The sequence below is a fragment of the Leuciscus leuciscus genome, assembly GCF_965113295.1.
Source record: "Leuciscus leuciscus genome assembly, chromosome: 6".
Lineage (NCBI taxonomy): Eukaryota > Metazoa > Chordata > Actinopteri > Cypriniformes > Leuciscidae > Leuciscus > Leuciscus leuciscus.
The window spans coordinates 43,293,407-43,311,571 of NC_138730.1; the positions used below are offsets into that span (position 1 = coordinate 43,293,407).

Here is an 18,165-nt window from a genome sequence, read left to right on the forward strand (position 1 = left end):
TCACCAGTTATATTGCTGGATTCAATATAAGGCACTTTCTTGCTGGTTAGTCTACTTGGCTATAGCAATAACCAGCTTCACCAGTCTGTACTAACAGACCATGCAGCGCTGCTCTTCTTTTTTAGTTAAGACCATCTTGCAATTTAACACTAGAAGTCCCAGAGTTTTTTAACCCTCCTTTAGCCAAGTGGATGCTAACTGGCCAGTCTTTTGGCTATCATTAGCATCAATTCATGTGTAAATGTGGTCATTACCTGAGCAATCTGCAGGGGGGTTGGGGGGGGGGGGGGGGGGTGTGTGAATGGTTGCTGGTGGCTTGTTTGTATGTGTGAGGGAGGGAGGGCTGCTAAAAGCAGAGAACTTGACTCGCTGCTGTTTCCTGCAGTATATTGCAACTAAACCTGACAAGTTTGGGATCAAGTTTTGGGTAGCTTGCGACCTAAAATCCAAGTACATTTGTAATGTCCTCCCATATCTTGGCAAGGACCCTAGTCGTCCCAGTGGAGAGAGACTGTCTGAAAATGTAGTGATGAGGCTGATGGAACCATTCCTAGACAAGGGCAGAAATGTTACCACGGACAATTTCTTCACATCGCTGTCACTTGCGCATAAACTTCTTAGCCGGAAAACCACCATCCTCGGCACAGTCAACAAGATTCGCCGGGAAATCCCTCAATCCGCTAGACACACAGATCGCAATGAATTCACCACTCAGGTATGTTGCAGGTCTTTTGTGGTTCTATGTTTATGTGTTTCAAATTTTTAGAATCAACACCGCCAAGTGTGTCATTGTGTGTAAAAGTGCTATGAAAATAAAAATTTATCTTATTTATTAGGTGTTTTCAACCACTGCTGCTACGCTGACGGCGTATGCGGCCAAACGGAAGAAGACCGTCTACATTCTTAGCAGCATGCACAGCGTGATTCAGACTGAAAATACCACCAAAAGGAAGCCAAACACTGTCACCCTTTACAACACCACAAAGTGCGGCGTGGATGTGATGGACCAGATGGTGCGGGAGTACACTGTCCGCACAGGGACACGGCGCTGGCCAGTTGCCGTGTTCTATAACATGATTGACATGGCAGCACTGAATGCACATGTGCTGTATCAAGCATGCACCGGAAGGCAGGAAAGACGGGTGGACTTCCTGCTGGAGCTTGCAAGAGAGTTGGCTAACTCTCATATGTGTGCGAAGAAGGCAAGAAAATAACAATTGCTTCGGACACAACCCTCCACACCTAGCCCTGGAAAAAGAGCCATGTGTCAGGTCAAACACCAATGCAAGAACAATCATGCCACTGTGCGATGTGTTCACTGCTACAGATACACAATCCGGCCTCTAGCTCATAAATGCCAGAGGAGAACTGGCCCCCGACTGAGCCTGGGTTCTCCCAAGGTTTTTTTTTTCTCCATTAGGTCACCTGATGGAGTTTTAGGACACCATTAGGTCACTTGATGAAGTTTTTCGGTTCCTTGCCACTGTTGCCTTTGGCTTGCTCAGTTGGGGATATTTTGGGGATATTTAATTTAATTTTATCAATCAATAAATTCCTCTTGAAACAAACATTGTTGTATTATTTTAATTTAATACTGTGAAGCTGCTTTGATACAATCTGTATTGTGAAAAGCGCTATACAAATAAACTTGACTTGACTTGACTTGACATGTGGTAAATGCAGACGGGAGATACCATGGCAGTGCCAGGATTGTGAGTGATTGCTGGAATGTACTCACTCACTTTTTAATATTATTTGTAAATATGTGTACAAATGGTTGGTTTCTTTTTTATTTTATTTTGTACTGTTTTTATCAATAAATCTCAGCAACAAAGGAAAAAAAACCCATGTGTGTTGATTTCTCCCTAAGATGGCAAAGTGAAACACAAGTTTCCTTGAAGTGGCTCAGCATGGCCCCACATTGTTTGCATTACAAAAGCAACTGTTCACAGCTGATTAAGGATATTAGCCTAAAGCCTTCCAGCCCATCGGCTGTCCTGCGGGTTTTATAGGTAGAAAAGCCAAATGGCTGCTCTCTGGGACTTCTAGTGCCAACATGAAATCAAAAGCAACCCTACCTGAACGTCATGTTAGAAATTAGTTAGAAATACCGAATAGGTTACAGAAATTAAATGAGTTGTGAATACTGACTTGTTTGTAAGTCCAATGGATAAAAGCTTCAGCTAAATGAATAAATGTTAAGGTAAATAAATATGTAATGTTGATTTTAAGCGTCTCCAAACTGATCTAACCTGTCTAAACTGTGAATGTTGTTGTCTTCAAAGTCATCAGTCATCCGGATTTAGAATAAATAAAGTATTTTAATAGTGAAGCCAATTATTGTTTTCATGCAGCTAACTTGTACCAACAGCACTCAACAGCTAATTAGATAGTTAGCTGAAATGGAAAATAATATGGCTCCCATTCTATCGTCATAGCAACAAGAACATTGTTTCAAGATACATGTCAGCTTAACTAAAATCAACAAATGCATTTTTTTCTCTCTATAATAAACGCTAATTGTTCACCTGTAGAATGTCTATCTATCTATCCATCCAACCAACCATCTACATCTATCTGTCTGTCTGTCTAACCATCAATCTATCTGTCTGTCTGTCTGTCTGTCTATCTATATATATATATATATATATATATATATAACCATCAATCTGTCTGTCTATCTATCTATCTATCTATCTATCTATCTATCTATCTATCTATCTATCTATCTATCTATCTATCTATCTATCTATCTATCTATCTATCTATCATCTATCTATCTATCTATCTATCTATCAAATATATATATATATATATTTGCCCATGCACATAATGAGTCAATGGGTTTGGTCCTCAACATTCTTCAAATATTCTAAGAGAATAAATGCATCTACACCAGTGCAAATTATACACCAAAAACATGAAATGGTCATTTGCATGATTCATTCATGTAGCATCAGGCAAATGTTTCCATTTACCGCCTCCATTGCCCTGTTCCGCAACAATGGTATACAGCATGAGAAAGTACATTTGGTATTTTAGTACACCACAGTTTTCATTTCGAATAATTTTCTTATTTAGTTTTTTGCTTTTTAGCATTGCAATGCTATGATCAAAATAATTTTTGCTATTAAAAAAGCAATTATCTTGTGACAGTTTGAGTAATTTTCAATATTTTGTTCAGAATAAACACCCTCACAAAAGTTGCCATTTTTTTGGCAGATATCTCCTAGTTAAAAGGGGATGATTATTTATAGTGCTTTAGCACACATGAGTGAAGGGTCACATTCCTCTGTTTGATGCTGAGTGCCGTTAGCAAGAAGCTAACGGATCGAAAAGCCTCTTGATGCCAAGAGTAATTATAACACTCCATTGAACCTGGAAAACACACTGAATATCCCTCCAGAGACAAACAGCCTGGGCGCATAAAAACCGTCACTTAAGGCAAGTCACTACAGACAAACCATTGTTTTGGGGCTTTTTTGGACTACTGGAAAGAAAACATCCAAAATACACATTTATTATTTGTGTCTGTAGATTTCAATTACTTGCATATCTTTAATGGCTGTTTTCTCAAATTGAGTCAGTAATCTCCTTTTCAGCATCACTTACATACACCGAACTTTACAGTTTTATTTCCATCTATATTCTGAAGGTTGTTTGCCTTACAGCTGCAAGCAGCAGTTATTGAGGTTCAAGGGCTTTAAGGCCTTTAAGCACATTCGTGAAAAGGTATTATGTTTTATTTAGCAAGCATGTAACCACCTAGATCATCGATGGAAAAGACCAATCACAGTCAATACAGGCAATTTACTAAAGAGTAAAAATAGTAGTTTTAAAGCTATATAACAGCTAACTAGTTCAGGCAAAGTTGCTCAGAATGAGGAGGTCTAACATGTGGCGTGAGTGTCGTGATATACAATCCTTTACGCACATGAAAAACACGAAGGCGCCCCCCGATGGCCGATTTCTTTCTAATTTCTCGCAGGCCGTGAGTCAAACAGTCTCAGCGAGTTTCGTTCCGATCGGCCGCCGGTAACCTTGTCTGACAGCCGCTCAAATTTATTGGCCAACGATGGCCGTGTTTTTCGAGATATGCGAATGTCCTCGTAAACAATCACGGCACCTTGGACAAAGATACGTTATGCCAGTTTTCAAGTCAATCGGACTGACTGTTGTGTAGCTGTAGCCGTTTTCGTGTTTTTCTTATCTTATAGCGCCACCAAGTGGCCAGTCGCGGTGTCCTTTTTCACGCAACCACAGAACGAGCCCGTATATAAGTGTGCCATGTTTGGTGAAATGATCTCATTCTATTAAAGAGGGATAGTCGTTTTAGTAAAAGTGACGTCCAGTTGTTGACATCAATCAAAATTTTGACTTTTTTTTGTGATAATTATTGACAATCAGACACCAGAAAATCATTCTGCACTGGTTTGGTTCTGATCGGGTGACAAACCTAGGACTAGTTCGCAAAAGTATGTTTAAAAAAAAATCCCAAATACCCGAAAATCTTAACAAACGGTTTAGGAGTTATGAGCCATTACAGACGTTTGATCGCTGTAGCGCCACCATCTGGCCGATTGGGGCTAGCCTTGGTGACGTTGTAGACGGGGTGGGTACTACCATCCCTCAAAGTTTCAAGTCTCTCCGACTAACGGTTTGGTCTGCCTGATCACTGTTAGGGGAGAATGCTGATCCTTGGAAATTATAACAATTACAATAGGGTTTTAGCGATTCGCCCTTGAACCCCTAATCAGCCAATCATCAGAGTTTATGTGCACTCACAACCAAAGGGATACATAATCAAATTCCTAAATATCCATTTACCATTTTAACATTCATACTGAGTGACTGATATAATCTTTACCATAGAATACACTTGTTTATTCACATGAGTCGACAGTTTGAACTTTCTTGTTTCCTTTCATTTATTTTCAAGATCTGAGGTGAATTATCCATTGTCGCTTTCAGTGTGGCTATAGAGGTCAATATGATATTCAAACTTACATTAGACTCTTTTAGTAATAAATTACATAAACAGTACCTGGGATTATGATACTTTGTATGTTGTTGTTCTAGCCGTGACATCGCAGAAATAGAAAGGGTTGTAATAGAGCGCAACAGCCGGGTTCCAGAAGTAAAAACTCCATTCATTTTCTCCATACGGACATTTTTAACGATAACTTATAAACCTTTAAAGACAGCCTTACTGTGAGCTACGAGGTTGTTAACTGATAGTATTTGCTTGTATTGAAGCCGTCAGCCCCCATTATTTCAACGTAGTTTTCAAATAATTGCGTTTCACAGCTGAATTCATGGTGAAAAACTACATTACCCATGATGCTGTGCAGAAAATTCCACCAAAATTCCAAGCAAAATGTGCCAAAAGCTCTCTTTAGCTCCGCCCACTCCCATGAAGCACGGCGAATGGCGTAATCTCTCTACACTCTCAAAATACTTAAATATTTGAATATACACGCATATTTTGCAATAAAATTAAATATATCGTTTTTTTTTTTATATATATAAAATCAACATTTTAAGTGAGTATGTTTTTATTTCTCCATCGTTTTTATTTGCAATTTGATTATGCTGTTCTCAATGCTTTGTGGGATTGTAGTTCTTTCCCTCACTAAAGCCGTTAAGTACACAGTCTTGTCTCTTTGCATTTTTGTCAGATTTTGAAATACTTATTTGCTTCAGATCTGTAGTTTGTAGTGTTGTAATTCACCTCGAAGCTGCTTGGCTTGATTTATGACTTATAACTCTTTAACAAAGACTTCCTGAAAATCCCTGTTGGAGAAATTACTTCCGGAACAAACGCCGGGTGCTAAAGCACTCTATAGTAATGGCGTATAATGTTAACAAAATGAAACACAAATTTTGAACCTAGCTTTATCCAATGTTCAGATTTTGTGCATATTTGATTATGATATATTTACATACATAAACATAGCAATTTCAGAATACAAAACAATTGTCCTAATGTACTGCGATTGATCAACTGGGAAATTATAACTATTAGTTAAAACATTGAACCTTTTCACCATTACTTATAAGTCATAAATCTTGTCTTAAAGACTTGCCTGTAAAACGGCTCAGATGCAACACACACACACACACACACACACACACACACACACACACACACACACACACACACACACACGCTCATATTTCAGCAGTGCACGTTTGTCAAAGGTGGCAGGTTGAGGAAATGTGTTTTTGGATACCGACATCCCTAACTTTAATGTGACAAAGGCAAAAGAACGAAGAGGAAGAAACAAAGGGGTTGTGATGAAAAAGAGGCTTGTGACAGCAGGAGAAAAAAAGGAGCTTGTGATGGTGCACAGATGAAAGAAAACAAAGCCAAAGCTTTGACAAGACAAGACCGTACAAGGCTGCTTCAATCACAGCTGTACGCTATAACCTTCCAGGACACATTTAAGGGCACTTTACAACCACACGCCTACAAACTTCTCTATTTCAGCCCATCGACTTCAATTTAACTTGTTAAAGCTAAACCAAAAGGCCTTGATTCAGTCCAGTACGCTGGGATTTTAAACGACTGTCTTGATATAGGAATTAATAAATATTATGTCTCTGTGCTTTTGTGACAAATCAATCAGTTCGTCACGTCCTCCTCGTATTGTTATTAAAGCTTGTCCTGAGTGGCTGCCAGTGGGGAGACATGAAAGAGAAATTATGAATCTGACAAACACCGTCACAATGTTCTCAATACTCCGCCATCACGCGCTTCAAAGGAAATGTCAGTGTGAGAGCAAGGAGAGCGTGGGGAAAGGAGGAGAGTGACAGCATCTCACAGCGCCACGACTCAATCTACTCTGGCAGTTTGACTCATTCACAACGTGAGGAGAAATAAAAAAAGAGGTTGATGCAAAATTACTTATTCTGCTTCTGTTGTGGCATACGGATTGAATTGGACAGAAGAGCATTACAATAAGAGATCTGTATGGAAGTAAAATAATGCCAAATGTTTTTGAAACAAAAAAGCCTGTTGAATTGCACTGCTTGAAAAAAAATATGCATTGCATTAACCATGCTTGCGTTGTATTTTTAGGGATTGCATTTTTATGGGCTGAAATTCAACATGGTTGAATATTTCAATTCAAAATTTTTCAAACACATTTTAATTAATAAAAATTCAATCCATATTCAACTTTCATATTTCACTTTCAAAAATATTCAAACTGTTTAAATATACAACCTATAATATTCAACAGGCAATTTTCGGTCCATTTTATTTCGCTTCCACAAATTCAATGGTTCAAATTTGACAGTAAATTCAACATTGACATCCAGGAACTGCAGGAAAAGCAGTAGATTACCGAGCATACTCCTCATCTGCTGTTAGTCGACCTCACCAACAGGGGGTGCAAAAGCGTGGTTTGTTGACGGAGACCAGAGCAACAGTTAGAGCAAGCCATTCATTCATAAAAACTGATTTACAGAAATGTAAGTGTATTTGTGATTATTATGAGGGCTGTTTTTATGTTTCACGGTCCCTGTGTAGCCTACATGCGTCTTTCTCACCGTGAACGAGATTATAATGTGATTCCCCCGATGCTGATGTACAGATCAAATGTTACATTTGAGGTAGACATATTTCTCTTGGTTGTTTACTTTCCTTAACTTTATATCGTGGCGATGTGCTTCAGTACTAGGGTTTCCCTCAATACTTCAGGGCTGCTTTTTTGTTTCAAAAACATTTGGCATTATTTTACTTCCATAGATCTGACTGGAGAAGTTGAAAGACAGCTGAAGATATGTATCCAATGTATACATAGGCTATGTAGGTATATATAGGTATACTGTACGTATGCTATGCAAGTTTAGTTTTTTTTTTTTTTAAGTGCATGCTAATATTACACAACCATTTTCACAAATGTATTGCTTAGTTGGGGTTTTCTCCAGAGCGGCTATATAGATAAATGAACTAAATTAATAACTTTTGTACAACAAAAATGAACCATCACTGAACTTACATAAGCTCGACTATGGCACTATTTTCTTCTAGATCTGCGGTACAGCCGAAACAAAATGTGTTGCATTATTTTTCCTGTTATCACTGTAAAGCTGCTTTGAAACGATCTATTGTAAAAAGCTCTATATAAATAAAGCTAACCTGACGACTAAGAAAGGAGGAATTTCTCAATAGACTATTTCAGATGTTGAAAATGGCAAGGAATACAAAGAGTGCCAGAGCAATTTATCAATGTAACATGAACCTAAATTAACCTAAAAGTTAATTAACATACTAAAACAGACAGTTCCAACTCTGACTGGATGCCATAAAAAAAGCAGATGAATGCACATTCAATATTAATGCATTCCTGTAGATTTAAAGCTAAAGTTGAAGTAAAGTCATGGTTTCGATTCCCATGGAATATGTGAATTATTCAAATATATACCCAGAATGCACTGCAGGCCTAAGCTATTTGGATAAAAGTGTAATTGTACATTAATAATTGTACGTTCCTAACTGACCACAGTTAGTCTAATGAACTACTTGGTGGAAGAATTATTTTTATTTTTTTATAAATGAAAAAAGAATAAATTTATTCATTAAAAAAATTATAATTTCTAATTAAAAATAATTAATATATTTATAATAATTAATAGTTAGGCTTTTTTCCACAAGAGCTACCCATCCACCCTACTAGTGCTCCTTGATAAATAAAATAAATAAAAAATAAATAAAATAATGAATTTTTTATTAATTTTAGTTAATTAAGGAGATTTTTAGGCTTTTTTCCCCATTAGAGTTCCCCATGCACCCTTATCTAAAATAAAAATAGGAATAACAGTTGTTATCGGTAATTCAAAAAATTATATTATAAATTCAAATGGACATGTACAGTGAAAACAACTAATATCCACTAGAGCACTCCTTGATTAATAAAATAAAACACTGAACAAGCATTTCTCCAACTTCGCCAGCTAAAAGTAGCAGCAAATCAACTTGCAAAGGCAAAGAAACAGGTTTTCCCTGTTGAGAACCAGAAGCGATAACACAGCGATACGGGACGCAGCGTGACAGGAGCTCCAGCTCGCAGCCATCATTTTCTTAATATGATAATAAATACACTATATTATACATCTTATTGTCTGGAATTGTTTATCTCTGGATTACTCTCAAATATGAATATATGAAAACCTTTGAGCCTCGCATAATTTGATATTCAACCTTCATTCACTTCTTATGCAAACAGCAACAATCCCAAGGCAAACCCTTCATATTCTCTGACGGATCTTGATTTATCCCTATATTCATAACACAAAGTTCAACTTAGAAAATAAAGCACCAGTCAAACAGATCTTTTGACTATGAAATATTGATTTATTTATATGCAGTTCGAAAGCTACGGGGGAATATGCTCATTTCTTTCCATCAAACGTGTGTGTAAAGAGCTTCCCTGTTTTAATATTTCTCCCAGCATGCCTCCACCACCCAAAACCCGGAGCGTTTTGTATATGACTTGACAAGTGTGGGGACACATTCAACACAGGGGTTTTGATTATCTGCACAAAAATGAGGGTGGTAAATTGTCTAGTTTTAATGCTTAGCCTATACGCCTCTGCATCTTTATTTTCATTATTGCGTTGAATCTTGTGTAAAATCTCCTGCACTGAGAACAGCAAGTCAACGTGATTCTCTCACTTTATACAGAACCTTTCAAACGTTTGGGGTCGGGAAGATGAATGAAGTCTCTTCTAGGGCTGCATTTATTTGATTAAAAATACATTAAAAAGAGTAATATTGTGAAATATTATTACAATTTAACAGAACTGTTTTCTATTTAAATATTTTGTAAAATGTAATTTATTCCTGTGATGCAAAGCTAAATTTCAGCATCATTCCTCCAGTCTTCAGTGTCACATGATCCTTCAGAAATCATAATAATATGATGATTTGATGCTCAAGAAACATTTATGATTATTATCAATGTTGAAAACTGTTGCACTGATTCATATTTTTGGAAACCGTCATGCATTTTTCAGGATTGTTTGATGAATAGGTTTGATTTATTTTAAATATAAATCTTTTGTTACATTATTACTTTTTATCCATTTAACGCATCCTTGCTTAATAAAAGTATTATTTTCTTTAAAAATATCATTCTAACCCCAAACTTACAGCAGTGTATTTTCTTTATATGCTACAAAAACAAGTTTCCATGTGACATAAAATAAAAATATATATTACAGTGATTATTTGGTGCATATTATAATTTTTTTTTTATTTTTTTTTATCCCTTCCACAAATCCCTTTTACTTTTTCAGCCCCTCCATTCTGGTACATAACGCCCATTAACTCCCAACAGACATAAAGAGTAAAGACACACACAAATAAGACACAATCAGAAATGTAGAGCTGATTTAACACAGGCACAGAAGAGATTAGCTGGAGAGAGGTATTCATCTAATGATGTTACTTCAGTACTTGCTTCTGTTAACCTCATCATTTGTAGTTAGGGAAGATACAAGTATGATCATTCAAATACTTGCTCAGTGCATTGAAAGTGCACAATCTGCTGCACATACTTCACATGTATTTTGCCCTTATTGTAGCTGTACCCAACCTCAGTACTCATGGTAATAGTTTCCTGCAAATGTTTGTCACTAAAACAGGTAAACAGGTTATTAACATGCCAACAGTTTAATTTACTTTAACCTACGCTATTCAAGATTCATGACAGTAGTTGATCTGAAAGAGAAAAATAACTGTATTATAGGGATGCATGATATATCGGCAACCATATCGGTATCGGCCGATATATGTTCATTTTTTATTTTATTATCGTTATCGGCCCGGTAAGAAGATTTGGCTGATATAAAGCCCATAAATGATGGATTATTTCCTTCAGCTGAGACACAGTATGTGAACTGCTTTGCCATGATAGTTTGAATTGCTTGAAATATGATTGGAATCTCTAAAGTGCAACAAGTGCAGCGCAAGTCTGTCATAGGCTCCATAATTATAATGAGAACATCATAATAATTGTGTGCTGGGGACATGGATTTTAATGGTGAGACTTTTGTTTTTGTAATCAGGCTCTCAAAAATGATGTAAAAATTTGGATTTAGATTTATCAGCTAATATATCAGTTATTGGCTTTCAAAGAATTATCGGTTATCGGTATCGGTCACATTTTTTTATATCGGTGGATCTAGTTAGCTGTTTACTCTAATATCTACTATAGCACTCATTGATAAATAAAATTGAATGAAAATACAATAAATATACCCCCCCCCCCCCCCCCAATATAATTTTTTTTTTTTTATATATAAAAAAAAATATTAAATTAAAAAAATATATTAAAATGTTTAATAAATTAAAATGTACATTTACAATGAAACCATTATATTCACTATAGCACCCATTCATAAATAAAATAAAACATAATAATATTAATAATAATGCAAAAAGTAAAAAAAAAAAAAAAATACCAAGGTAAAGATGTGTTAGAGATTGTTAGGCTTGAGAGTTACTCATCCACCCTTGTCTAAAATAAAAATAGGAATAATAGTGCATTTAAAAAAATAACATTATAAATTAAAATCTACATTTACAGTGAAAACATAAATCCACTATATAGTGCTCCTTGTTATTTTATCATGTAAGTGAAGTAGTCAATGCATTGTCACATGCACACATACATAACGTTGCATTGTCTCGATTGCGTCTGTATTATTCACACCACAGGATATCATTCCTTATTAATATGCAGTTTGCTTCCTCAGAGCTGTGGTCGTATGAACCGAAAAAGTAAATATTAAACAGGAAGCTGAAGAACAAACTAAATGAGTTTGCTTGTTTATAAATCACATTCAGATTGTATCAGTTGCTATGTTTGATTGAAATAAAATACAAGAGCACTATTCCTCCAGCCTTAAATTTCCAAGCATTCTTGCAGGAAAGGGAGTGAAACGTATAATAAGACAACAATTTTCCTTCCTGTCATCTTTTATTTCTATTTTTTCCTGGAAAACATTAGCTATATAGTTTGATGGTCGATTTACCAGACGCGGCTCTAGCGTTCTGCTCTCCCTCCGAGCAATAACAGTCTGATTATTCATAACCCCAGTTCGCATCTCTGGGAAAAGATCTCCACATGTAGAAGGAGACGGAGGTGTTTTGATGTGCCACACACGCTCATTAAAAAGGGCTGGAAAGGTTAGTGACAGTCACAGCAAATGGGCCACTCGTCTTCCGCACGAGTGTGTAAACGACATTCACGCGTCTCCTAATGAGGAGGACAAAACATTCCCGGAATGATTATTTGAGCAATTTCAGTGAACACAGGAAATACAGAGAGCAACTTAATTGCGTTGGGGGGAAAGAGATTGATTGAGAAGAGAGAGTGCGTTTATGAAGTGTGATTGTTACAGGGAAAAATCTGTGGAATTCTGCATAATGCATTTAAAGGGTCACCAGGGTAGGTGATTTGTTCCTTAAACATTTTTTTGTCATGCTGGTTGAAAGTCTCTTCACATCCTGAAAGCAATTTTAAGTTAAAGGGATATTTCACCGCTGGAAAGATGAATGTGTATTTAAATTGGGTCATTTATGTAGTAGAAATGTGAAATTATTTTAGAAGTTGGTGCCTTCTAGACTGAGAAATTCTGTCAGTGTAAGAAGATTTGACTCGCAGTCCTGCAGTGTGACTTCTCCTACGACGACCGTCAGATTTTCTTCGTTTTTCAAGACAAGCCACGACCAAAATAAATGTTCGAAATTTCTTTGTAGCCATCATTCCAGTCCCGCGTGTAGTGCATCTCACGTTAAACGTACGTGTCGTTGATTGATGATGTAAAACTCCGGACAAAATTTCCGTTTTTAACGCGTCTTGACTGTCGTACAGTCTGACATTAATGACAACTGAGATCTTACAGTGTGACATGACTTAAAGTGATGATCATGTTCGTACAGTCTGACAAGCTACAATCGTAAAGGACGATAATAAATCGCACAGTGTGCACCCGGCTTTAGACAGACGTCAGTCACCGAGCAGCACAACAGAAACAGCAGCACGTTTTACAGTTCCTCCTGAACCAAAACAACCAGCTTATGCTGCATTCACGCCATAACTACTGTCCTTTGCAAGACATGGAAACCCGTGACGATGTACTCGACGAACTTATGTGTTTCAGTGGCAACACCATCAATGCTGAAATGAACCTGCAGCAGTCAGGTGGTACAGGTCAGCGCTCTTTAAGTTGTTTCATTATTATTATAATGTTATTTGCTTTGAGACATGAGGTAGTTTAACGTCATCTCTCGTGACTCTTTTGTTCGCTCTCTGCTGTGTGTGTTCATGTGTTTTGAAGGAGTCGTGGCTTTGGAGACGCTCTGAAGGGAGAACAGGATCTCATGCTTTCAAAGCTAGCTCGCTATTGCTAACCTCTCTGAAAATTGGCTATCTTAACTTTAAACATGGTGAAATAGTAAATGGAGTTGAAAGTACTATAGCTTTCAGCAGTACTATAGTACTACAGCTACTGAAACAAGCTGAAATTATTAAATAATTAATTGGACGTGAATAAAAACTGAAACTAAAGCAGAACTAAAAATAAATTAAACCTCAATATGAATATTTTAAAATAACAATACGAATAAAAATGACAAAAGCACAAAAAATACAAAAAAATTAAGAAAATTACACAATAAGATAAACTAAAAAATCTCATTCAAAATATCAATAAAAAACTATAACAGTATATAAATAATACTAGAATAACAGGAGATTATAGTCTTATTGATAACTGAAAGCATAATCAAATTAAAACTAAAAACGAAATTAACAAATTAAACCTTTAGTAGTCCATTTTAAAAAACGAATGTAAAAAGCACATATTAAATAATAAAAGCACATAACAAAATGACAAAAAATTTCAAATGAAAACTGAAAATATAAAAATAAAAGCTAATTCAAAATATGAATGAAAACTGTAATAGTATGAATAATACAAAAATAAAACATTGAAATACTACACTTTTATTGACAGTTGAAAGCATAATCAAATTAACTATAAGTGAACACCCAGATAGTGTTGATATACAGGTGTTTAAAGGATTTGTAAAATAGAAAATAATGTAACCTGCAAAAATAAATCATTACAACTCTTAATGTGTAGCAAATGAATGCATTAAACCAAAACCAAAACATTAAACAAACCATTTCATATTAACTTGGATGACTAGTCAATTGGTAAGGCTGACTAATTTGTTTTAGACTTTTTTCAAACCCACAGTTCATGTGGAAGAGCAGCAAAGAGCAAGAAAACAGTGTTTACAAAAATAGCCTGTTTAATTCTGAGGGTCAGAGAGAAGGTGGAAAATGGTCATGAAAACTCAACTCTTTTGGCACAAGAAACCTTGACTAACATTAAAATGATATGATAAAAACATGATATTATACTTTCTATGCAATTTACTGATCATTCCCGTTCACGCCACCAAAAAAAAGATCCGAATAAACATTAAAGCTACACAGTGTAACTTTTTAAGTTGATTCTTAGCAAAAAACACTTTGTTCTATCAAAAGTATATGTGCTCATTCATGTGTAATTACTTCCACCAACTAATAAAGTTTTCTCGTAAGCGTAAAATCTGCCATTTATAATACATACGAGCGAGTCGCTCGAATGGCGGCAGCCATGTTGCGCCTCCATCTTGAAAATACATTCGCCAAAGAGGGACATACCTGGAAATTCAAGCTTCGCCTTTCGCGTTTTTACACTCAGTGACACCGTGACGAATGCGAGGGGGAGATTACTCGCGACTGCCGGCAGATTTGAAAGATTGCTGATGGAGGATCACGCCTATTTTCGAGGACATGTAGCAGAGTCGCCAAGGAAGCGAAAGAGAGAATTAAAACGTCAACGCGACAGGCAAATCAGCAAGACCAAAGTGTCACATGCCTGTCCTGTCTTGTGTAGCACATGTGGTGTTTGTGTTCCTGTCTCTGTTTTGACCCCACCCTCCTTGTTATCTCATTACTGGTTTCATTTGTCCCACCTGTTGTTCCCTCATTACCTGCCTGATTTGTCCCTTTTATAAGTTCCTTTGTGTTTGCAGTCTGTGTCGGATCGTTGTCCTGTACACGTCTCCTGTTCTCCCGTGACCCCTTTTGGTATGTTCGTTTTTGAAGTTGTTGTTTTGTATTTAGTTATGTTTTCCCCCTCGTGGGTTTTGTTTTGTGTTTAGTGTTTCTTTTGTAATAAATATCTTTTTCCCTTTGCATTTGAGTTCTCCCTTTGTTTTCTGTAATTAACGTGACAGAACGATCCGACCATGTCAAGGACTCAGCAAAGGGTCTCTTCCCCAGCCACCGAGCGGGAGAGGAGGCAAAGTTTTGAGGGGACCCGGTTGGTCATATTTCGCGGGACCCGTGGAGGCCGCAGTAGAGGAGGTGGGCGAGAGGAATTTCAAGACCACTCTCCACTCTGGCCCCTCCTCGACCCAGTTCCGGTGGTCCCAGTTCCGGTGGTTCCGAAACGGAGGAGGAGAGGAAAGAACCCCTCCGTGGCTATGTCGGTGGTCCCTGTTCCGGTGGTCCCTGTTCCGGTGGTCCCTGTTCCGGTGGTCCCTGTTCCGGTGGCCCCTGTTCCGGTGGTCCCGAGTCTAGTGGCCCAACCCGAGACTGTTCACGTTCCGTCTGCCCAGTCAGAGACTGTTCAGGTCACATCTGCCCAGCCAGAGATGGTTCAAGCCACATCTGCCCAGTCGGAGACAGATCGGGAGATGCCCATTCTCATGGCCGGGGGGGCACTGATCGGCTATTTAGAGCGTTTAGCTCGGATCCTGGAGACGCCCTTCAAACCTTCAGTGTCTGTTCCTGAGCCGGAGCCAGTGTCTGTTCCTGAGCCGGAGCCAGTGTCTGTTCCTGAGCCGGAGCCAGTGTCTGTTCCTGAGCCGGAGCCAGTGTCTGTTCCTGAGCCGGAGCCAGTGTCTGTTCCTGAGCCGGAGCCAGTGTCTGTTCCTGAGCCGGAGCCAGTGTCTGTTCCTGAGCCGGAGCCAGTGTCTGTTCCTGAGCCGGAGCCAGTGTCTGTTCCTGAGCCGGAGCCGGAACCGGAGCCAGTGTCAGTTCCTGTGTCTGTTCCAGTTCCTGAGCCGGAGCCAGTGCCGTCTGTTCCTGAGCCCTCAGTGACCGCGACACTGGCCAATATGACCACAGCTATGTGGTGTGTGTGGGCTACGCACACACTTGGACCGGTGGTGTCTGTTCCTGGGCCGGTAGTGTCTGTTCCTGAACCGGTGGTGCCAGTTCCCGAGCCGGTGGTGCCAGTTCCAGTGCCCGAGCCGGTGGTGCCAGTTCCAGTGCCCGAGCCGGTGGTGCCAGTTCCAGTGCCCGAGCCAGTGGTGCCAGTTCCAGTGTCCGAGCCAGTTCCAGTGCCCGAGCCGGTGGTGCCAGTTCCTGAGCCGGAGCCGTCTGTTCCTGAGCCCTCAGTGACCGCGACACTGGCCATTATGGCCACAGCCATGTGGTGTGTGTGGGCTACGCACACACTTGGGCCGGTGGTGTCTGTTCCTGGGCCGGTGGTGTCTGTTCCTGGGCCGCTGGTGTCTGTTCCTGAGCCGGTGGTGCCAGTTCCAGTGCCCGAGCCGGTGGTGCCAGTTCCAGTTCCAGTGCCTGAGCCGGTGGTGCCAGTTCCAGTGCTTCAGCCGGTGGTATCTGTTCCTGAACCAGTGGTGTCTGAGCCGGTGGTATCTGTTCCTGAGCCGGTGGTGTCTGCTCCTGAGCCGGTGGAGTCTGTTCCAGTGCCTGAGCCGGAGGTGCCAGTTCCAGTGCCTGAGCCGTTGGTGCCAGTGCCTGAGCCGGAGGTGCCAGTTCCAGTGCCTGAGCCGTTGGTGCCAGTTCCAGTGCCTGAGCCGGTGGAGTCTGTTCCAGTTCCTGAGCCGGTGGAGTCTGTTCCAGTTCCTGAGCCGGTGGAGTCTGTTCCAGTTCCTGAGCCGGTGGAGTCTGTTCCAGTTCCTGAGCCGGTGGAGTCTGTTCCAGTTCCTGAGCCGCCCGAGGGGTCTTCTCCGCCGTGGCCGCCCGAGGGGTCTTCTCCGCCCTGGCCGCCCGAGGGGTCTTCTCCGCCCTGGCCGCCCGAGGGGTCTTCTCCGCCCTGGCCGCCCGAGGGGTCTTCTCCGCCCTGGCCGCCCGAGGGAGAGTCTACTCCGCCCTGGCCGCCCGATGGACTCTCTGTTCCGCCCTGGCCTCCAGAACTGTCCATTTTCCCTGCCCCACCCCGGTCTGTCTTTTCTGTTTCCCCTGTCCCACCCCGGTCTGTCTTTCCTGTTCCCCCTGTCCCACCCTGGTCTGTCCCTCCCGTCCCACCCTGGTCTGTCCCTCCCGTCCCACCCTGGTCTGTCCCTCCCGTCCCACCCTGGTCTGTCCCTCCCGTCCCACCCTGGTCTGTCCCTCCCGTCCCACCCTGGTCTGTCCCTCCCGTCCCACCCTGGTCTGTCCCTCCCGTCCCACCCTGGTCTGTCCCTCCCGTCCCACCCTGGTCTGTCCCTCCCGTCCCACCCTGGTCTGTCCCTCCCGTCCCACCCTGGTCTGTCTTTCCTGTCCCTCCCGTCCCGCCCTGGTCTGTCTTTCCTGTCCCTCCCGTCCCGCCCTGGTCTGTCCCTCCCGTCCCGCCCTGGTCTGTCCCTCCCGTCCCGCCCTGGTCTGTCCCTCCCGTCCCTAGTGGAGCGTCTGGTAGCCGCTCCTTAAGGAGGGGGTAATGTCACATGCCTGTCCTGTCTTGTGTAGCACATGTGGTGTTTGTGTTCCTGTCTCTGTTTTGACCCCACCCTCCTTGTTATCTCATTATTGGTTTCATTTGTCCCACCTGTTGTTCCCTCATTACCTGCCTGATTTGTCCCTTTTATAAGTTCCTTTGTGTTTGCAGTCTGTGTCGGATCGTTGTCCTGTACACGTCTCCTGTTCTCCCGTGACCCCTTTTGGTATGTTCGTTTTTGAAGTTGTTGTTTTGTATTTAGTTATGTTTTCCCCCTCGTGGGTTTTGTTTTGTGTTTAGTGTTTCTTTTGTAATAAATATCTTTTTCCCTTTGCATTTGAGTTCTCCCTTTGTTTTCTGTAATTAACGTGACACAAAGTCAATACTGGAGTAACTTTCCCCAGATGGAAAGAGCTCATGAGGAGCAAA

At 40.3% G+C, this 18,165-nt stretch overlaps 2 protein-coding genes across 2 annotated transcripts; both read left to right on the forward strand.

Moving 5' to 3' along the window:
* The first annotated feature begins 421 nt into the window (after positions 1–421).
* On the forward strand, positions 422–1,229 carry LOC309501173 (piggyBac transposable element-derived protein 4-like). Its single transcript, XM_082173239.1, has 2 exons — positions 422–715; positions 837–1,229. The coding sequence occupies exons 1-2, from the start codon at positions 530–532 to the stop codon at positions 1,212–1,214; spliced, it is 564 nt and encodes a 187-aa protein (XP_082029365.1). The 5' UTR covers positions 422–529; the 3' UTR covers positions 1,215–1,229.
* Positions 1,230–15,174: 13,945 nt separating this feature from the next.
* LOC309500509 (uncharacterized protein) lies at positions 15,175–17,953 on the forward strand (the record flags this gene model as incomplete). Its single annotated transcript, XM_082172118.1, has 3 exons — positions 15,175–15,955; positions 16,454–17,352; positions 17,908–17,953. The coding sequence occupies exons 1-3, from the start codon at positions 15,320–15,322 to the stop codon at positions 17,951–17,953; spliced, it is 1,581 nt and encodes a 526-aa protein (XP_082028244.1). The 5' UTR covers positions 15,175–15,319.
* Positions 17,954–18,165: the final 212 nt, after the last annotated feature.